The sequence below is a fragment of the Zosterops lateralis genome, assembly GCF_965231275.1.
Source record: "Zosterops lateralis genome assembly, chromosome: 15".
Lineage (NCBI taxonomy): Eukaryota > Metazoa > Chordata > Aves > Passeriformes > Zosteropidae > Zosterops > Zosterops lateralis.
In genome coordinates this window covers 8,417,584-8,438,696 of record NC_139775.1, presented here as the reverse complement: position 1 = coordinate 8,438,696, position 21,113 = coordinate 8,417,584, and the positions used below count along the sequence as shown (strand labels likewise).

The 21,113-nt window shown below is 43.2% G+C and overlaps 1 protein-coding gene across 1 annotated transcript in view; it reads left to right on the top strand.

Annotated features, from left to right (window-relative positions):
- XYLT1 (xylosyltransferase 1) overlaps positions 1-20,117 on the top strand; it is a gene marked incomplete at its 5' end in the record, with an annotated part of 174,410 nt that extends 154,293 nt beyond the window's left edge. Inside the window, 4 exons of the mRNA XM_083872725.1 lie at positions 1,252-1,514; positions 5,310-5,505; positions 10,495-10,828; positions 19,222-20,117. Of these exons, the coding sequence (XP_083728851.1) occupies positions 1,252-1,514; positions 5,310-5,505; positions 10,495-10,828; positions 19,222-19,544 (1,116 nt within the window). The 3' untranslated portion in view covers positions 19,545-20,117. The remainder of the gene's footprint in view (positions 1-1,251; positions 1,515-5,309; positions 5,506-10,494; positions 10,829-19,221) is intronic.
- Positions 20,118-21,113: the final 996 nt, after the last annotated feature.

Sequence of the window (21,113 nt, the reverse complement as noted above, 5' to 3'; positions counted from 1 at the left end):
GCCCTGTGCTCCAGGGTGCACTCAGTCTCGAGGCTGTATCCGGCCTGTGTATATTCTATTGAGAATGAACAGCCGCTTGTTTCAAGGTCACCAGATTTGCAATTCCATCCCTCCAGCTCCTCGGGGTTCCCTGCATAAAGCATGTTTGTTCAGGCTTTGTGTGGGATGGGGAATGTGCTACCCTACAGCACAGAAATGATGACTGCTCTGAAACAGAGATCTTTTCTCTACTGTAATGTGCTGCCTATCAGGCATGCTTGAAGTCAGTGATACAGGCACTCACAAAAAGAGCAAATGAGATGTTATCTAAAAGAGACTATGCTGCCCCAAACACCAGACCCAGAGAATTCTCCAGCAGAGAATAAATGGCAAGTCTTAAAAAATTCCTGCCAGACTGCAGAGCCTGACCTGCTCCAGGCTGTGAACCCACAACGATGTTTCAGAAAACAATCAGGAAAGTTCAAAATCAGAATAGTTGTAAAGGCAGCTTCTGACACTTTGTGGTGAGAGCCCCTCACATGAGCATACGACACCAGAAGGCTGGGGCTTGCTGTTCCCACGAGGCACAAAGAGAGCTGAGATCACAAAGCTCACAGCATGAGCCATCTCAGAGCAAAACTGAGCATCCTCAAAAGAATTTTCCAACCATCTGGGGCACTCAAACTCCTTGGCACCTCAGGACCCGTGCTCAAATATGAACAAGGCAAAACAAAGTCTTTTTGAAAGCTACTGGTAGTTGATTAGCACATAAAGCAGTTATACACCCAAGATTGTGTCAAGTGCAGAGAAAAAATCTGGGCTGGACCACTCAAAAGTGGAGAAACCTCAGCCACAAATGGCGCCTCACCCATAGACCTCTTATCACCTCCTAGCAGCAAATCCATGCACAGAAAATGCTGCTCTGCCTCTTCTGAGCCCCAGTGTCACAGTACACTTTGCTCCCTGTATAACATGTGCACTGTCTCCAGGCTAACATGGGTGTTTGGGGAGCATTCCCTACTCCTCCTGCACTTGGAGAGCCTTCCTGAGCAAAGCAGCAGGTCTGAAGGGATTTTCATTGAGTAATTATGTAGTTTTTTAGCTGAATCTTAACATCTCTCCTAACGATGAATGGTCCCAAAGGTGATCTTTGAAGTCATCTTTGCCCATGGAGAGAAACAGTTCATGTCCTCACATCCAGCCCGTTGCTTAAGACAAAGTGTGGTGTCTGGAAATGGGAACTCAGTATCTTTTCCTGTCCTTTCCCCACAGCAGACTGCCCGGCCGACTTTCTTCGCCCGCAAGTTCGAGGCAGTGGTGAACCAGGAGATCATTGGGCAGCTGGACTATCACCTGTACGGGAACTACCCCTCGGGCACACCGGGGCTGCGCTCCTACTGGGAGAACGTCTTCGAGGAGCCCGACGGGCTGGGCGCCCTCAGCGACGTGGCGCTCACCATGTTCCACTCCTTCTCCCGCCTGGGCCTGCGCAGGGCTGAGACCTCCTTCCACGCTGCTGGGGACAACAGCTGCCGGTCAGTCCTGCCCTTCCTGCCCTTCCCGGATGTAGTAACGTCTGTGGACGGTGGGGACAAGGAATTTTGCAGACCTGAGATATTCTAGAAACACATGGCTTTATTACAAGGGTCATGGGTAAAGAGGGCTTTGCCTTCAGCCACCAGCCTTGGCGGAAGCAAAACTCCAAAAGAGAGAAAGGGGAGAGAGAGAGATAGGGTAGGTCTAAGGGGTAGAAACAGGGTAAGAGTAAGGGAAAAGAGGGCGGAAAAAGCAGGAGCAAGAGAGAGAGAGTAAGAGAGGAGAGAAGCTAGAGAGGACAAGAGGGCAGAAGGGAAGAGCGGAGAAGAGCAAGAGCAAGAGAGCGATCATCTTGTTACAATACATTATATCTCTTTTTGTGTTGAATATTCTAATTTACAGTGACCAACCCGTGCAAGATAGAACCTACAAACTTTGCATGCAGCCTATAAGAACTACTATATTACCCTATCATTTTATATTCTAAACTCTAAAGAGTACTTTCTTATCTGTTTTCTCCCTGATGCCTTTGGCAGAGTGGAAAGGCAACATTCCTGAGTCCTTTTGTTTTCCTGTCCTTTAACCCATCTCCAGCTAATCACCGTTTTCCTGCCTCCCATGCCTACATCTCAAAACTGGCTTTCATTTCTATTTCACTCACAGGTTTTACATCTGCAGTATTTCTTACCATACAATCATATCCATAAGTCCTTCCTGTGCCATCTTTCCCAACACTTGGGGACATGGAGATACTGCCAGGCTCTGGGGGAGGCTCCTTCTGCTTGGCTCTGCTGACCAGAGCCTATGGCCACAAGCAGGGCCAGGCAGCTGCAAGAGCACAGAGCTTATTTCCAGGAGTATTTATGTCCATAATAAAGCGTTGGGTATGCCGGGTTGACGTTACGTGACCTGTTTGCTGCACTTTTAAGGAGCTCCTCTCCAGCCTGATGAAGACTGACAGGATCCAGTTGGGCAGTGCTACCCCCACTGCTGCGTTTCCCTGATTAATTTCAGCAAGTGTATTATAGCCTCGGCTCCTAAACCCTCCGTGTGATTGCAGCAAAGGTCATGTTCACCTCTATTATGCTTACCAAAAGCAGAGGACAGGATTTCAGAACAAATCTAAACACAGGCAGGTTAATGGTCCTTGCTTATTTGTTCCCCTGGGAGCACACGAGGAGTACAGAGAGCTTGCTTGGCTCAGTTTGCCTGCTTGGTGCAGCTCTCTGTGCCAAAAGTGCTGCAACTGGTAAGATCTGTTAGCATCAAATACATAAAATATATGTAAGTGTTTATATATCTATATATAGATATATTTGTCTCAAATAAAAGTCCTTATTCTTTAAAAGGTAATTCCCCCTGTATTCTGCATTCCTTTTTCACATTCTACATTCCTTTTTTTTTTTTTTTTTTAATAAGCCTGGCTAAGAAAAATTCAGTCTAAAATGGATTTGAAGGACGAGTTCCTGAAGTTAGACCTCCACACACAAGGCTCTCTTCATGGTACATGTTTGCTACCTGAAAACACATCTGAAGCTGTTTAGATTCAAAGCAGAGGGGGTTCATCTTTTTAAGTCTTACTTTACCATTGTTTAATTCCTTCCTCACAATGTATTTCTGGAGCCTGCCCTTTTTTATCCTAATAGAAAATACACAGAGCCTAAGTCAGCAAACACTCCATGTGCTTTGATGGATGGACGTTGCCCCTCTTGTGTTCTTGAGAGGGAACCAAATGTGCCTTGACCTTCCTAAATTAGTCATGGAAGTGCTGAGCAATGTCCCATTTAGAAAGATATGGCAATAAGTGCTCCGGATTCCTATTAGAGTTTTGTCAGTGAAGGTTACCAGTGCAAAGCAATAAAAGATCAATAACAATTAGATAGAAATAATCGCTACTAGTATGCCTTCCTTATGTGAAATAAAGGCAGACCTAAGGAAATCCTGGGTCATTTGTCCTGCAGAGTGAAGCCAGCAAAGAGGATGGGGACTATGGATAACCAGTACTGAAATAATTTGAAAATTACTTTTGTTCTCACTCCTTTTGCCAGTGTTCTGATGCTGATCTATATCAATTATCACTTTCATTTCTGAGGAACTTTCCATTGCACAGGAACTCAAGGTGCTTTTCAAGCTTGCTCAGATTATAGATAGGAATACCATGACTGCAGCTGTCTCCAGGATAAAGCATAGCTGCTTTATAGCGGGCTGGAGCCTCATGAAACAGTGCAGGGAGGAATTGCAAACAGTGATACAGAGCAGAGGCTTCGTTTTCATACCTACCGGAGCCCCCTCCAGACACTGTGAGTCAGCATTCAGATCAGAGAAAGATGGATGATCTGCAGGTTTATGATTCACATCTCTTCTCTTTTGATACTGTGCTGTCCTTCTGTGTGTTTGCACCTATACCTTTCCTCTTTCCCTCTCGTGAATTTGCTTGTCTCTAATGCAGTAATGGAAGGATGGATTTGGGCTGAGCACTTCAACAGTGTTCCCCAGGCTGGCTGATCCTGCACTCAGCACCCTAGCTCAGGCTGCCAGGAAAGCGGCTCCTGCCTTGGATCCCCCTTGGAGTCAGGCCCATGGTGCCACCCACAGCAGGCCAGGAGATGTTTATAACACTTTCCTAAGGAGGACCAGCCCACAGACTCAGAAAGCCGTGCCCCCCGCAGACTGCTCGGGTACCAGAGGAGGTTGAGTGTCACCATCTTCCGTGGGAGCAGCGTTAATGTGTGATTGAGATTTCATTCATTTCTTCCATCTCTAGCCCTTTTTACTCTCTGCTGCCAGGAGGCAATTTACTCAGACTATTTCAAGGATATTGTAAATATTTGCTGCTGCACACATATAAAACAGGAGGTCTTAGTACTCAGAACAGAAGTCAGATTGTTGCTGGCGTTGGCTGTGTAGCTTCACAGTGTTTTTGCTTGGTTCATCAGTGCTGGCTCTGTTGGTTCCCTGTCTTCTTATGTTGATTTCTCCAGCTCTAGAGAGTTCCTTCTGGCTGTTGCTGCCCTTGTGCAATGGAAAGTCCTCCTTGGTGCTCATCCTTATTGCTCATCCTTTAATTGTGGTAACAAGCCTGAGGAGTCAGGCTTAGCTGACTTACTGGTGAGGTGTGATGCTGGTTGGTTTAATTTGTTTTGCAGTTAATGTCAACTTAATTTTGCTGTAAAGTAGCAAAATATTTGATTTCTGAGCTATGAATAACATGTTTTTAATTATTTATGCATCCATATGTACCCAAACATTGTTACAGATGTTCCTGATGCTATAGCAGACAATCAGCCATAAATTTTAATTATTTGAAGCTGTGACTACAATGTCTTTACATCTCAACTGCAACTGAAGGCTTCCAGATCTCTCAGTGACTGGTTTTGCCCAGTTGTTTGACCCTTTTTCAAGGGTTTCAATCCCGGGGCATCCTTTATCCCACAGTTTATCCAAGCAAACAGTGCTGCACCCTAACAGTCTGTGTGTGTCTCTGGGTGCCACTTTCTGCCAGGGGAGGTGGTGAGGAAGAGGAGCGCTCTGGCACACAGAAGGACTTCCTAAAGAGCTTCGAGCTGTGGATATGGAATTAATGAGCCTATATTCTTAGTAACATATTTTTACATTTCAGGGTAATTGGAACAGTCTAAGAATATTTGATAATGAGTCATGAACATATTTGAAATCTCTCAATGTACAGTGGTGCATTTTCTAGTTGAAATGAATGCTACTTAAGCCACTAGCTCCAAGTAAATGGAGATTTCATGTCTCTCTTGAGTAACTGATGAGCATGTGGTGTTTTACAGATACTACCCCATGGGCCATCCAGTTTCCATCCACCTTTACTTCCTTGCTGACCGTTTCCAAGGCTTTCTGATCAGGCACCACGCCACCAATCTGGCCGTCAGCAAACTGGAAACGTTGGAAACGTGGGTGATGCCCAAGAAAGTCTTCAAGATCGCAAGTCCACCGAGTGATTTTGGGAGGCTGCAGTTCTCAGAGGTGAGTGTTCATAGCCACCCATGCGCACCTCTGGCATCACGAGAGGGAACACTAAACCAGCAGACTTTTGAAACTGTATTTCCATGTAAATTTGAGGTGAGAGTGGCTTTCTAGCATAGTGTACATGCTCATCACAGAAGGAGATATCACTGCCAGTTCAGATCTGTGGTCAACACTTATTTCTTGCATTAATCTGCCTGTCCTCACTCCCTTCTGTTTTAAAAACAAAACTTTTATCAGTAATTTAAAAGTAATCTACAAGTTTTGCACCATGTTTGTTGCAAGTGCTGTGAAAGGCTCCTGGGGAAAAATGCCATTTTTCTGCAATTCCAGATGTAAATGGTGACATGTTTAAATGTGTCTCTCAAGAGTACGCTGAAAAAACCTCGTAAAATTAGTGGTAGTCAGGTACTGATACCACCTGTGAGCAGAATATTGATGTTGTAACATGAAAGAGAAAATTATCACAGCAGTGGCTGAGATTTCCCACAAATCCTGTTATTTTTCTAGAAATTTGTCCCAGTGTCTGTCATAGAGTATAAAAAAATCTACCTAAAATATATGAGGAAAGTTGACCATTAATAGGACCTGACATCTGTGTTCTGTTTTAAAGATACAACTGTCTGAGCAGTTAATTTCATGATTTTTCTTGTTAAGCCGCAAATTTCAATTAAGGTATAAAATTGATTGAAGAAATGTGTTCCAGTCATTATGGCTAAGTCCATAAATTACCATCTTCTTGGGCAATTAAGAAATGCCTAGGTGGGATTCAGTGTTTTGGTGTGCATGGCAAATCCATGACACTAATGTGCTATTAAAGAGATGGATGGAAAGTGTGTTTCATTTGTCAATGTGTCGGATGGTAGGCCTGCCATTTCATGCAATGATAAATGTTCATACAAGCTCCAATTCTTGTGATTTGTAGGAGTATTTCTGCTGCTTATTTACTACTTTTAAGAATTTAATCACCGGTGAGCTTTTTTGAGCATAAGGAAACATTTTCTTCTATTTGAAACCAAACAAAAAGGGTTTTGGTGGCTGCTTACTTATTTTCATTATGTTTTCCTCACCTAGCCTCTTTAATTGTCCTCTCCTTTCATAAATGATTCATATTTTAAAAGACCAGGAGATACAAAGCAATAATTTAATTTTTTATTATTTTTTTAAACTTTCTGCCTTCCCTTGGCCTGCAAGGATCTCTGCCTCAGAGCCAAATAATTCTCTCAGTTACCCTGCTATAAATCCAGCATTAACTTCTTCAGCTTCAGTGTGACTGGAAAGCTCTGATCTGCTACTGCTTATTAAAATGCCACTGCTTTGTCAAGGTCCAGCATGTGGAAAACAAACTTAGCAGTTTAGCTAAGATGGAAGCATCAGTGTTCACAGAAAATAAAATTAAGATTTATGCTTACTGGGACACAGAGCTGCTTGTTCTTCAACACCTTTCACCCCATGATCTGGCAGGAATTTAAAACTGAATGGGGCTATTTTAGCTGGGAACTTTCTCCTCTCTCCCAGCTCGCAGGACTGGGGCCAGCAGGAAGAGCACACAAATATGCTGCATTGAATGTGCTCCCGAGTGTATTTGTGACCCTGGTGCACAACTGAGATTGCAGCAGAGATGATGGGATCTCTCCAGCCCCTGCTTCCTGCCCTCTGCTCCTCTCAGACTTCACTTCTGAGGAGCAGATTTCACCCCACAGCCTGGAAGGACAAGTGGGGAGCCATCAGCCAGCTGGGCTGCCCCACAGCTGGGGGGGAGTTAATGACAGCATTTTGGTGGCACATGGCTCCTACGGGCTGAGTCAAATAAAATAAACTTACAGGAAATCCAAGAGAGATGATTTCCAAGCATGGAGCTCCCACACCTCCTAAAACTGGCTCATGCACAATGCACACACTATGTGTCCTGCCAGCCTGGGTTCAGGCAATTTCTCCGTGGAGGGCAGGGGATTGATTTGCTGCACAGAACTGAAAGTCTCAGCTCACCGTCTATCAGTTGAATGCTAAGTTTCTGGTCTTGTTAAGACTTGTCATTCATCACAGAGAATAAAATAAACTAGGTGGCAGGCAATTAGTGTTCATTGTGTGAACCTAATGGTCCTGTTTGTGGTGAGCAATGAGACACGAACCCATAATCAGGGTGTAATTTGTCTTGGGAAAATTTTATCTTGGGTTGGAACAGAGATAGAAATAGAAGTTTTGAGCCAATGAGAGATTTCCAGCCTTCCAAGCATACCCCATGCACAGTGCTTGCTTTTGAAGCCCAAAATAAAGGTGATTAAAATAATGATGTGGAAAATGTCCATTTCTGTGCCACATCCCTTCATAATTTATCAGATATTCATTACTGCTTGATTCCACCCCATACTTGGTGTATTCTATTTGAAAGTGAAAGCCTACTCCCAATGTTTTAAAGAGCTGTGAAACTTATTATAGGGCTGTAGTATCTCTTGCCCTGTAAAATCACATATCTCAGTACTGAGAACTCAGCTGTGTAAAGTTCAAGGGTTATAAACCTCTAACCAGTGCTTTAAGTAAAATTCCCTATAAAATACTCTGCTTCTAAAAGCAGCTGGTACTGCAGGCTGTGCAGCATGGGAAAGTATGTCCTCAGTTGGAAATCAGACATAAAGGGCAGATCCCATGAACAGAGTGTTCAGCTCCCTGCCTTTCCCTCCCTGAGGTCCCTGTGGAGCCTTGGTGTGAGCCCTGGCCCTGGGGCACACAGGGATCTGGGAGTGTCTGTCCTTCCCTCCTCCCTTCCCTCCCTCCTTCCCCTACCCTTTGGGTGTAACTTTTGGTTTGCTTTAGGGAGCCCAATGCCACACCTGCACAAAGCTTAACAACCAGACAACAATTGTGTTACAATTTTTCTCCAAAAGCAGCCTTAGCTCTCCCACAGAGCAGTCTGGTAAACCTTTGTGCATGTGAACACATCTCAACATCTTTTGTGCAGCCTGGCATGGAGCAGTGTCACCTGGAGGTTGGAGCAAGGACACTGTAACTTTCTGATTTATTTTCTCAGGGATGAGAAACTAAAGAGAGAGGAAATAGTTGGATGTCAGGAGTGACTGTTTAATTTTTGAGGATGAAGTAAGTTTTCTGCAATGGTGGAAAGAGCTTCCTTACAGACTTTTCTTTGCCCAGGAGGGTGTAAGTTTGTTTCACATGTTGTGACTTTATTATTTCCAGGTCCCTTGGGCACTGGTAGGTGTGATATGGCCACATCTCAGTGAAGGTTGGCAGAGTAGATAATAAGGTCTGGTAAGGAAATTTTCTTTCTCAGCTTATTTCCATACATACTCAGTCAGTCTTGTCAGGAGAGCACACACTGACAGCTCCTTGAGGCATTCAGTGCTTGGGTCTGATATCTGGGCTATGCTGTCTGGTTTGATTAGCTGGTGTGCTGGGTGAAATACCTCTGAAATACCAGAAATGCTGTGTTGATTGCAGAGTAGTGCAAGGCTCATTTTGTCTCATACTCTGCAGTGTCATAGCCCAGTAGGAGGAATTCGTGTGATGACAGATGGATTTAGGATGGTAGGGTTTTATTTTACTGACCTTGTAGCTTTTTGCTTGCAGTTCTCCTGTAATTTGTCTGCCAACCACAGGGAATTATTTAGAGGAAACTGGACAGTTTCCAGTACAGGTAATAGGCGTCAGGTAATTATTATGTTTTGAGGATTTGGGGGGATTTAGGCATTATATTGGAATCACTTATTCTCATGAAGTGAAATGAAATCTAGAAGAAAGATCTCTGAAGCAAATGAGCTACAATTATTTCTTATGCTTTCAGGAAAGCAGGTTCTGACCATGTCCTTGTGAGGTGAAGCTTAGGGGCAAGGACAGCTCTGTGTGGGGAAAATCTGCAATATCCGCATGTATTTTGAAAGTGGGGATCTGCCTGTGTGTGCATGGGTCTCCAGAGGTCACACACAGAGGCTTTCTACAGAAGGAATGAATCAACTCTTTGGTCATCTGCACTGTTTGGGGGTCAGGGCAAAAGAAGACCAGAAGGACTTTGATGGTTTCATACCAGAACTGCCTCCAAAAGCAGAAGTGCAGCCCTCAGTCCTGTAGTCACAGGACAATGGATGGAAAGGTTCAATAGTGCTCAGCCTCATAAACATGCTGGCTTTAGTGCTGGGATACTGAACTCTTCCCATTGACTTAAGAAAGCCAGTTTTTCCATTTCCATGCTGTCTGGTCAGAGATGCTGTTTTCAATAGTGCACAAGTGTTAGTGGCAACATCTTGGAAGTTTGTGTCATTCCCCAAGTTATGGGTGAACCATTGAAATTCATATAAAGAGCGCTTTATATGGAACATGAAAGCTGCTAGGAAAAAGAAAGGTCAATTAAATATTTACTCTAGATTGTGAATCAGCTGGTTTACTGTTAGTGAATAAATGAAAAGCAATGCCACTATTATGACAATAAGAGTTTACAAGAAATAAATTCCCACATGAGGCAGGAAAGGAGTGCAAGGGGACAGCATCTTATGGGTGGATTGTAGTAAAGGACTCTGACTTGTCCTAAAGTCAGCAGCTGAAGTGTCTTCCCAGCTCTTAGCAGCAGCTGAGCAGGTCTCTACTGCAGGGTCTGTCTCTCAAGTGTGTAATACATTTTCATGGCCCAGGAGATGATGGGTCACTTTTTTCTTTTCTGTGCATAGGCTGTGTCCAGCCACTAGGTTTGGTCCCTTGTTGACTGCTTCTATGAAGAGAGAGCTGCTATAACCTGTTGTGTCACTCTTAAGATAAAGAAAACATTTTTATCAACCAAAGAGGGAACAAGAAAGCAAGCCATCTTGCTTGCCTCACCATTTGTGTACACGTTATGATCTTGGCTCATGTTGCTTTTATATGTATGTATAATTCATGTGATTAAAGAAATATGATTTGTGTCTCTTGAGAGCCCTTATTTACCATAAAGGTCCCAGGTGCTCGCAGAGATGATGCTACCAGCACTGTGTTGTGTAATTTCAGATTGGCACTGAGTGGGACGCCAAGGAAAGGCTTTTCCGGAATTTTGGAGGACTCCTTGGGCCAACAGATGAGCCAGTTGGGATGCAGAAATGGGGGAAAGGCCCCAATGTCACCGTGACTGTCATTTGGGTGGATCCCATTAATGTGATTGCAGCAACATATGATATTCTTATTGAATCCAGTGCCGAGTTTACTCACTACAAACCACCTCTGAATTTGCCCCTGCGACCTGGTGTCTGGACAATAAAAATTCTGCACCACTGGGTGCAGGTAGCTGAAACCAAATTCCTCGTTACTCCTCTCACCTTCTCAAATCAGCAGCCAATCAAACAAGGTAAGTTTTATTATTTGCTGCAGGAATAATATAGTTATTTTGTCTGTATTCACTGTAAATGCTGCTTGTAAAAATGAAGTAGGACTATATTGGAAAAGGATTAAAGAAAGGGATTTTATAGATACTAAGTCAGAAGAAATTTTGCACTAAGTGGAAGTGTCTGTATTTAGTCAGTAAAGCACAACCACTTTGAACAAAAGACTGTTTATATCTTTAAATTATGCACAGTTCAGAATCCAGAGAACTTTAGACTCTCAATAATCTAACAGCTATCATAAAAGCCATCATTTAGAAATGGAAAGAAAAATTGACCTTTCTGTGCTGCTTTTCATTCATGTTTCCTCTTAGAGATTTACATGTGTTTAAACTGTTCTCTTGACAAAGCCTGTGTGTTTAACAATAAAAGCATTAACGTACAAAATGCTGGATTAGACAAAATTACCCTAGGCCAGAGCTCACCTGACATATTGTCAGGTCCAGGCATTCACTTACACCTGATACCTGCCAAAACCTGCTCAGTACTTGCCAAGCAGCTGTGTTACAGAAATATCTACAAATACAGTCCTGGGACCAGACCCACACTGACAGTTTTTAGAAAGAAGCTGTTTTTTTTCCTTGCCACAGCAGCCCTGAGCCATCCAAATACAGAGGCCATTCTGGGGCTGCCAGGCTCTGCAGGCTCCCATGTTTGCATGGCACAGGCATCATCCAAATGCTTGGGTCTGCAGCCAGTCCCAGGACACTGTGCTGGGAGAAGAGGGAACATTTTACAGCCACACCTGGTTTTTTATTCAGTAAGATCAAAACAAGCTTGTTGCTCTGAATAGCTTTACCATTCTTCTTAAAGTGCTCAAGTGTTTCCATCTGCCCAGTATTAATATTCATAACTTTAGACATCTTAAATTTCCTAGATACATGAATGATCCTATTAAGTTTTCAGAAGTTCTTCTTCCTGACAAGGCAGCAAATAAACTGAGTCAGGCATTTACCTTCCAGAATAACATGCTACGTGCTGCTTCTGTAATGCAAACACCAGCAGACAACTGCTGAGAGCTAATGCAGCCCTTATCTCACTCAACAGGAGTCTGATTCCACACATTTCCAGCACAAGAGTGAACTTACTGATTTCTGCTGCTAACATTTGGTGGCATCGTTTCTTAAGCAGAAACTAAACCACCTCCAACCCACTGCTGTTAATAGCTAATAGGCAATGATAAATTGGGAACAGACGCCATGTGTAGAAGGGATACATTTTCAAGTTTGAGGCAGCCTGGACCTGAATGCAGCTGCTACTACCTTGTCTACTGGAAATTAATGAATTTCGTTTTCTTTGGTAATTTAACATTTAAGGCATAAATTGGATGGAAACCATGGCATGTAGCCAGCAACCTTGCTGCTTTTCCCTACAATGTGAGAACCCCATGGGCAGGTAAACATGTGTCAGATTTCAAAACTAAGCCCACAGTTTATGGTGTAAAGGCAAAACTCCCTTTGGTCCAAACTCTGACTCGGGAATAATTCCACTGAAATTGGGTAGTTACCATGTATTGCCCATTGATACAGTGGGCTCACATTTTTTGTTAAAAAGCCTCTTCATTTGTATGGCAACTAGAATCTACTATGGGAATGAAATATAAAGCTTGGGAACAATATTGTCTAGGAAGAAAGTCTCAGGAGTGAGTGATTTGTTACTGATGACGTGATGTGTAATCTGTAGATGACTGAGGCATGCAGGTAGAGAAGAAAGTTAATTGCAGGGGCAGGTAGTGACACTGCACTGTAGTTAGAATTGTATTTACAATGCAAATTCTTGTTTGTTTTTTAAGGCTTTCTGTCTCAGTGACACTTGTGCTCTGTGCAGGCAACCATCATTTATCTTTGATTTCCAGCTTTTTGTGTCTGTTTGTCACCACTTTATTCTTTAAATACGTTCTTCTCTGCCAAATAAGAGCATATTGAGAGTATGACAGAAGAATAAGAACTACTAAAAGACCTTCTAAAAGAATGAATTCTGTTACTGTAAACAATACAGCAAAGTGCCAAAAATCTTCTAAAATGAAGAAATAGTATTATTTTCGTGTTTTAAAATTGAAAATAAAACTAAAATACATCAGACTTAGCCAGGAGTTGTCGGTAGAAGAGGGGAATATGTTTTACTAGGGATTTCTTTAAAATTTTCCTTTTTCCAACCATCCTCCCTCACCACCAACCCCCACCCTGCCCTCCCCTGCCCTGATGAAAAAGCAACACTTGTCAGAAAGATTGCCCTGGACTGATACATTTCATAGCACTTTGCATGTCATTTCCTCAATAATGATTTTGCCCTCTCTGTCTCATCCAGATGTAGAAAGTGGAGTCCACAAAGTTACAGACAAAAAAATATAGATAAAAATTTCTCCGTGATCTTGTGTGCAATTTGCTTTTTGCCATTCTAAAAAGCATTTACACAAAACTGGGAGCAGACACTAACATCTTGTATCCTGAGAACATGGGCATGACCACAATCCCTGTATTTCCTAAATCATTGCTTATCTGCACATCACTTCAGCCCAGAGCACAACAAGGAAAAGTTGTTTTGGTTTCCCAGCATCATAAAAGGAGCCACTGGCTCTTCTTTTGAATAATCAAAGTAAAACATGTTCATTCTTGTATCGTGACTCTCAGAATTCATAATTGCATTCAAAATAAAAAAATAATCATGGGACAGCTGCCAGCAAAGATGTTCTGTTTAACAGTTTATAAAAACAGCATATGCCACTCATTTATTCATTTTTCTATTTCCATCTATTTATTAATTTTGGCCTAAATTCTGTGCATGCAAGTAAAAGCATAACGGGAAATCAAGAGTGAGTGTTTTCTTTGATGCTGTGTCCAATGTGAATAACTGATAGCATGTAAATGGTTTTAAAAACACAGATTCATTGACCTTTTCAAAACCTTAATCTGTGAAAGATCAGATCTTACATAGAATTACTAAGGATACTGTTTGGGATATTGCCACTGTAAATGTGGCTCCCTAAGCTATTTCAGTGGAGAGTCTATAATCTAATGTTACTTATTCCTTCCTGCTCCTTTTCCCCCTCCAGTCATCCAAATCTGTGTCTGTTTTCTCTGCTTTGAGTTGTGCCACTGATCAGCTCTGCCTTCAGCAGATATTCTGGCTCAAGAGTGGCTGCAAGTATTTGCCTGGTTGGAGAAAGTAATAGTGAAAAGAAAAGGGAATTAGGTGCATTTCTGATAAATCATTTGGAGAAATTAGGTTCATTTTCTCCACCAGAATCTCCTTGCCTCTACCTCCTGCACAGGCAGATTCCCTTTTTTTCTTCTAAACAACAGTTTTAAGATTCTCACCATATGGTTGAGTGTGTCAAAGCCAAATACTCCATGCTTGTTGTAAAGATACAGGAGGGCTGCCAAGGACCAGCAGGATGCTCTTGGAATAATTGTGCCAAGACAAAGAGGGAATGGGATGTGGAGAAGACAAAACAGGGAGCAGAACCATGTAAGATCACTGGCAGATCATACAGGAATGGGGGACTTTCTCTGGCAGCTTTAGGCAAACCACAGTTTGAGTACTTGGAGGCTCAAGGCCAGACTTCCAGCTCCCCTCTGAAGGGACAGCAGAGGCAGAAGCAAACAACAGGTGTCATTCAGAGCATTCACCCAGCAGCTCACAGACTGTAATCCAAGCTAGCCAGCAGACTTCAGGTCCTAAGAAAACAGCAAACTCAGTAGAGGTTGTCTCTGCATCCCCATCATCTCACTTTCCCCCCTTCCCTGCTCTTTAAAGGCCAAGTGTGATCAACTCCCAGGGTCACAGTGAGGGGAAGAGAAAAAGCCAAAGCAATTTCATTTTTAAATTTGAGTTTATATTCACAGCAAAGTTTCCCCAGCGCTCTCCCAGCTGGAGTGCCGATAATGAGTTGTCATCCGTTTAATGGATAGTACCTGTTCCATTAAAGCCAAATAGGTTCTTGTGAGCCAGTAGCAGGTTCACTGCTGGGGCAGAAAAAGCCCCAAAACCTCAAGATGATTGTAAATAAATGAATACATTAAAAGCCATTCCTCCTTCAAGCAAGGAGAGAATTGAGAAAAAGCAACCTCCTTTTTTGCTTTAAGAGAGACCTTTCCCACTCTGTTCCCAGTTTGATGGCATGTCCTGGACGTGGGGCTGCTGATCTTTGCTGCTCCCATGGAGCCTGAAATACCAGTTCCTGGTCCCTATGCCCCCAAACTGCAGCCACCCCTTTCAAGGGCTGACAGCATTAGCAGACATGGCCGGTGCACTCAGGCACCTCAACAGCCTTTTGACCTAATCCATATTTATAGATCATCTCAATTAGCGGATACTGGGAAACCTTTGTTTTGCCCTTGGTTGTTTGCAGTGGCTCAATCAATTCTAATTGCATCTATAGGGATTATAAAGTGGGTGGCAACTTGTGTCAGAACTGCTGTGATTTCTTTAAATGAACCAGAGGTAACATGACATATTCTTGATGAACGCAGCAATAGCAGCAGGCAGGCGCATGACTGCAGAAGAGCAGACATGCCCTGGAATCATCATCCCGACAAAAACCCTGAAGACAGGGATTTGCTTTGAAATTTAGTTCAGATCCAGCTGACAAGGAGTCGATTAGCTCCACAATGAGCAAATGCAGCACTGTCTTGTTTGCTGCAAGAGAAAACAAACAAAATGTCAATAAAAAATTACCTCTTTGCCAGAGGGTTTTAACACAATTCAAGTAAAGAAATGAAGCTGTACGTTCTGTGTTGCTTTAAAAAACTCACAGGTCTAGCGCCTTAATGTATACCAAGGTAACCGCATTTTTCATTCCTTAGCCCACTCTCTGTCTAAACTAATTTGCTTTTTCTGCAAAATGATGAACAAACCCACACAAAAATGCTGAAATCCCAGCCTGTGTGGCTAGCTATAGGCTGTGTGTTTAATCCAAAGAAGTTAGACCAAGAAGAGTCAGTTGAGAAATGTGTCCTCACATGTGAGTGAAGAGCAAATAAAAATAGGGGTCAAAAATAACAAAGTTTTTTAAAGTTATATTTTCAAGGCAGAAGAATATACTTTGCATTGATAGACATCCTCCTGAAGTTAACGGGCTGGCAAAAAAAGTCTGGCTTAATGTCTGCAATTCAGCTAACTTTGAGGTGTTTGTGCTAACCATACAGATTTAAATGTCTAAACATTTAGAGACAAGCCTTACCTTCTTCATTATTTTTTCATGAGCTCTTCCTCATGACACTTGACTGAAGTGTCAGTGCTTCAAGAGCACACCCAGGAGCTCCAGCCTCCTTTTTTTAGAGCATGTCAGGGCTTGGGAGCCTCACTGTCTCTCTTTTGTACCAGCTCAGTAAATTATGGAGTCATGATTCTCTGTCATTTTTCCTTTACTGCAAAGAGGAACAGCCCATCTGCCATTGCTCAGATGAGCAGCATCCTCTCTGCTTTCTGCTATGAACTGTTTAACAAAAATTTGGAGGCTCCAGGAGAGGATTCTGGGTCCAGTCCTCAGCATTTCCTGTTGATGAGTACATGAGGTTCTGCACTCAGATTGCTGTTACCCAGCTTTTCCGTTCTAGGACTTGCTGACATCTAACTTGGGGTGCTGTTCACTGTGGAGCAGGCAGTCCCCACTGGTACCAGGTCAGGGTTCTCCATGGGTCTTGACTGGAGCAGCACCTTTTACTGTGGGCAGTGGTAGCCCTGAACACAATCTCTGCTGCTTTGCCCAGCACTGCCCTGCAGTTTCTGCAGGTTTCATCCTTTCCAGTCCTGATAATCCACCAAGTCCTGAGGCCTGGGACATGTAAGAGGCTGAGCCAGAGAGAACAGCAAGTTCCATTTCATCCTGTTTCTTGTCTGAATAAAGATCTCTCTTGTTCCATGCACCAAACACATGCACAACAGGCTTTGATTCAACAAGCTCTCTGAATTGCCTGTTTCAATCAGATGATCCTGCTAGTAATGCCAACTCTTATTTATTTGAGAATTTTTACTCAGAATGTTTCTATTTAATTAATATGTTGACAAACAGTCTTCCATATTTAATTGCTTCCAAAGGAGGAAATTTAATCGTGCGTATTTGTTCTGTCTCTTAAAATGCAGTGCTCTGGCAGAGCACATTCCTGACACATATGCACAGATTGAACTCATTTTGACTACAGGTTACTGTGGGTATCTACCATTTAAAATAAAAAGAGGGGTTTAGATAAAAGCAGGAACAGTTAAATGATGTGTAATGGTGATGGGCACATGCTGAACCACTTTAATTGGGGATTTGAATAACGGACTTGCACGGTATTTGACATTAAAGACTTTGCAAATGTAACAGCAAAGCTCCAATTAAACGTCCCTTTTCCCCCTCTAAATAAATACATGGATTTATTTCCAGCACCTGAGATACTGTCCTCTGCATGGAAGAAAGGGCTCAGTGTCAGGCTGCAGCACGAGCAGCAGGGCCATGTGGAAGGAATTGTAGCCGTGAATATGTAATTCCTGGCCTCTGACGCTCACGGAGCGCGGTGGCTTTCCTCGCCTGGAGCAGCCTGAATGGGCCCATTTTCTCTTCTAGACAGTGTGTCTGTTGGCAGAGCTAAACATATCCTCTGTGCTGCCAGAGTGAGGATGCTGGGGAAGGCAGCTGAGAGTGGAAAGAAATGGTTGGAAATTTGCTCCCAATAGGCACTCAGTGAACGTTTTTGGAGGGTCCCATCCTGATTTTATAAGCAGCAGCTCAGTGCACTCAGACTCTCAGAAATCAGCCAACCTTTGACAGGGGCAGCCTGACCCACAGTCTCCAGTTTAGGTCCCTGAAAGGATTGTCACAGCCTGATACTGATTTTTACTGCAATATTGCAGATTTGGGGTATTGTACTTTTATTTTGCTGAGATAGAAAGGTAAGGAAAGCAACCACAATGCAAAGTGTCATTACGGAATATTTGTGATCTACTGTTCAGCACAGGAGTTTGAAAATATAGCTGTCATGAGGGAATACTTCCCCAGTGAGGCTTGAGCACTTCCAGGAATTATGTTGGGGCTACAAGTGTTTCATTGTGGGTCTGGTCTGTCCAAGACCATGGTGTTGTCCTTTGAGTGCCACAAATGGCACCACCTGGGTTTTGTAGGCAGATAGAGCTAACAAATGTTGTGACTTTTCCACAGCAGGGCAAGGTTCATCTGTTTAGGGGGGAAAAAAAAACCACCACGATAAAACAGGCTGAGATCTTGGCTCTTTCTCCTAGACAAATCAATGATAGCACTTGGATGTCTGACAGGGATTGGCAAACTTCTTGCACCAGGTGTCCTTGAACTGTTTCCTCATTTTGAGGTGCAGCCAGTCCTGGATGTCCTGCAGCTCTGGGGATGCTGGTTGTGCGTGTTGATAATTAGGGTAACTCTGTTTTCAGGGTCAGAGCTTTGCCTGATAAGGCAGCACTTGCAGGATGAGAATCACAGTGAGCAGAACCCGTAGCACTGAGCATGAGGAGTGCCAAAGCTGAGCACAACCCAGTGTGGATGCAACGTGTGGGAAATGGGCTACAGCTCACCCCTAAACCTCAGTCATTTTGTGTAGGAGCTTACAGGGACGAGGGACTCTGCTGACCTGAGATATTCTAGAACACGTGGTTTTATTGCAAGTGTCGTGGGTAGAAAGTGCTTTGCCTTCAGCCACCAGCCTCGGCTGAAGGGAAGTCCCAAAGAGAGAGGGAGAAAAAGCAAGAGGGTAAGAGCTATGAGAGAAGGGAGTGAGAGAGCAAGGTGGCAGGGGTCAGAGAGCAGAGGTAAGAGAGCAGGGAAAAAAGCCAGAGTGAGAGAGTGAGAGTAGAGGGAAGAGAGAGCTAAGAGTAGGGGGGAAGAGAGCAAGCAAGAGAGCCAGAGAAGAGTATAATGTATTGTTACAATCCATTATATCTCCTCTTGTGATGAATATTCTAATTTACAGTGACCAACCAATACAAGACACAAAATCCTATAGAATCTACATACAGCCTATAAGAACTATTACATTACTATACTGTGTTATATTTTAAACTCTAAAAACTACCCTTTAGACTTTTCTGTTTTGCTACATTGACCTTTGGATCCCTTAGCCAGCAGAAAGGTATTGTTCAATCAACAGGGATTCTCCTTTAGCTGGCCAGGCTATTGTCTTCAAGTTATATAGTAACTAACACTTGGTATCCTACAACTCAAAGTAAGCTTTCCTTTCTATTTCGATTACAGGTTTCATATTTTCAGAACCTTTTGCTAAGCAATCATATTTATAAGGTTTCCCTGATTCATCTTCCCCAACAATTTTGTTTACCGTCCCCTTAGATGCTTAGCAGTGGTTTGTTTTTTTTTAATGCACTAATTTTGGGGTTTATTCTGCCTTTCCAGAGGAAGCCATCAAGCTTCACAGCGGGCCTCCAAAGAACGCCTACATGGAGCAGAGCTTCCAGGGCCTGAATCCCGTCCTGAACATCCCCGTCAGCGCAGCCCGTGTTGACCAAGCCAAGCGCAACGCGGGGCTGGTGGGCGCCCGCCTGGACGCCTGGGTGGACTCTCTGGTCAGCAGTGTCTGGTCGGCCGTGGACGTCTGCAGCGTGGGGGCCACGGCCTGCCCCGTCTTGCAGGGCTGTGCCCAGACAGCCTGGAGCTCCCTCAGCCCCGACCCCAAGTCCGAGCTGGGACCCGTCAAACCCGACGGCCGCCTGAGGTAGCATCCGGCACGCTCTGCCCCGGCATAGGGTTTTAAAAGGGAATTGAACCTCGCTCCTCTGTGAATCTCACACCAGGTTTCAGAAACCTAAGGGAAAGTTACATTTTATTTTATTTTATTTTTTTTTACTTTTTGCAATAGAATTCATTCTAAAAAAACAAAACATTACGTTCTGAAGTTCTGACAAAGCCTTTGGCACTGCCCTCTCCATCAGCTCTGTGGGCTTGGAAACAGTAGCACCAAGCCATGGAGAGGGCAGTGAAGGAGCAGCTGCTAAAGGGGTTTTTTTTTAATAAATTGGTCCATACCTCTGCTGTTTCATAGGCTTTTGTTATTTTGCTACAATGAATAAATCACAGCAAAATTCCCTTCTACTTAAGCTTCCTGGGGCAGTTGGTTTCTGCAGGCTGGAGCCTGTATGGCCGCATTACCTCAGAGAATGTGAAGTAATTATGGTACAGCCTCACTCTGGTTTTTAATAACACCAAGTAATTCTGGACACAGCTGATGTCTGTTATCCTAGTTAGAGAAAACAAAAGTAGAAACTTTCAGATTACTCTCAGATTTTTTTTCAGACTAATTTCATGATAAACTCTAAATGAAACCAGTGTTTTGCTATAGTAGTCTTTTATGTCTCATGCAGTCGGGTTCAGGGTCAGTGTGCTAAGAGTATTTATTAAAAGAACAAAGAAATTTTTTGAATTTCAGCCTTTTCAAATCTGCAGGTATTTTTGGAAGCCACCAGTACCTGAGTATTTTCACAGGCTGCCAGTAGAGCAGGTGTGTATGTGTAGGCTGGGGTGGGTTCTGATGTGTCTGCTCACACTCTTTGCTCATGAGCTGACCTGAGTTTTTTCTCAGGCAGTGGAGTTGTAAACCAGTAAAATAGTAAAATTGGGACCTAAATCTGCAACAACAGGTTTCTTCCCTAATTTGACTAGTGGCTAATAGGTCTTAACACTAATTCCCTCCCTTGGTCTCAGATCTCCATCTCTTCCTAAAGAATGATCCTTCCAGGGCATCTGGAAGGCTGTCCAGGATGTGGGTCGTTGCCCAAAGCCAAGGGAAGGAGAACAGTGCCATGTTTCTCTGTGCTTTTACTTTATTCTGTCAACAATCAACCCTTGCCTGTCTTCAGAATTCCTAGCTGCTGCATCCTGTTTTAAATAGGCATGTTTTACATCATGTCAACCTGTATTTTCTACAGTAGGGAAAAAATAATTTACATTCCAATAAATTTTTAAAATACAGGTTTTATACATAAATTCATCTCCAACTAACGTATTTTACATTGGCAAAAACATGCACTTTTGTTGTTGTTGCTGTGTAAATCTCTACTTGGCAAAAAAACCCATTAAAAGCCATTGGGTTAATTAGGAAAGAAGTCCTGTTGCTGTAATAAAGGAAGGTATCTGTTCACCCTTCTGTGTGCATGGATAACTTTCTGCTGAGAGTTAAGTGTCCACATCAGGAGGCAAACAGACCCTTAGATCATTCCATAATCACGTTTCACAGGAAGGTTGAATTCTCTTTTAAACAACACTTGCAGAAGGATTGTAACACACAGATC